Below are 1,019 nucleotides of genomic sequence, written 5' to 3'. Positions count from 1 at the left end.
GACTCCCTCTTTAAACAGGGTCCCTGACAGAGAGAGAGAGAGAGAGAGAGAGTCTCCCTCTTTAAACAGGGTCCCTGACAGAGAAAGAGAGAGAGAGAGACAGACTCCCTCTTTAAACAGGGTCCCTGACAGAGAGAGAGAGAGAGAGAGAGAGTCTCCCTCTTTAAACAGGGTCCCTGACAGAGAAAGAGAGAGAGAGAGACAGACTCCCTCTTTAAACAGGGTCCCTGACAGAGAGAGACAGAGAGAGAGAGAGTCTCCCTCTTTAAACAGGGTCCCTGACACACAGGGAGAGAGAGAGTGTAGCGGGGTGGGTGGGGGGACCTTTGTAGAAGACAGCGTTGAGCAGCATCAGTTTGGTATCTGCGGTGATATCGTTGACCAGCTCGGTAATCTTGCCACCAGTGTGTCGTTTGATCCATGCGTTGATGACCCTCACGTTCTGGCTCACGTTCCTGGTCAGCACCATCGGCTCGATACCATACAGACGCTCCGACTGTTGCACGAATGTGCCCTTTAGCTGTATGTCTGGATGGAGATGGAAGACCAGTCAGTCAGAATGTGCGTGTGTGAGGGAGAGAGGGGCTACAGTCAGATATGAAAAGACATCCCACTCCCTCCCACCACCGACGCTCAGTCGCAGCAGTGTGTACCATCTACAAGATGCGCTGCAGAGATTCACCAAAGATCCTCAGGCAGCACCTTCCAAACCCATGGCCACTTCCATCCAGAAGGACAAGGGGCAGCAGATACATGGGACCCCCACCCCCTGCAACTTCCCCTCCGAGCCCCTCCCCATCCCGACTTGGAAATATATCGGCCGTTCCTTCAGTGTCGCTGGGTCAGAATCCCTGGAATTCCCTCCCTAAAGGGACATTGTGGGTTCATTACCTAGGTGTCCATGACATGCACAAATGGGAAAGCTGTTTCGTAGAATGGCCTTCCACAAGCCCTCTCTCCCTCTGAAGACGTGGATCCAGATACCACCCACATTTCACCACACAACACCCCAACCCCCC

The 1,019-nt window shown here is 53.4% G+C and overlaps 1 protein-coding gene across 1 annotated transcript in view; it reads right to left on the bottom strand.

Moving 5' to 3' along the window:
* The window catches only part of LOC109925883 (plasma protease C1 inhibitor-like), a gene marked incomplete at its 5' end in the record, with an annotated part of 10,022 nt that overhangs the window by 7,889 nt on the left and 1,114 nt on the right, over nucleotides 1–1,019 (bottom strand). Inside the window, one exon of the mRNA XM_048594024.1 lies at nucleotides 325–528. Within this exon, the coding sequence (XP_048449981.1) occupies nucleotides 325–528 (204 nt within the window). The remainder of the gene's footprint in view (nucleotides 1–324; nucleotides 529–1,019) is intronic.

The sequence above is a fragment of the Rhincodon typus genome, unplaced genomic scaffold (genome assembly GCF_021869965.1).
Source record: "Rhincodon typus isolate 14 unplaced genomic scaffold, sRhiTyp1.1 hic_rhity00005280, whole genome shotgun sequence".
Classification (NCBI taxonomy): domain Eukaryota; kingdom Metazoa; phylum Chordata; class Chondrichthyes; order Orectolobiformes; family Rhincodontidae; genus Rhincodon; species Rhincodon typus.
This window is presented reverse-complemented; position numbering and strand designations above follow the sequence as displayed.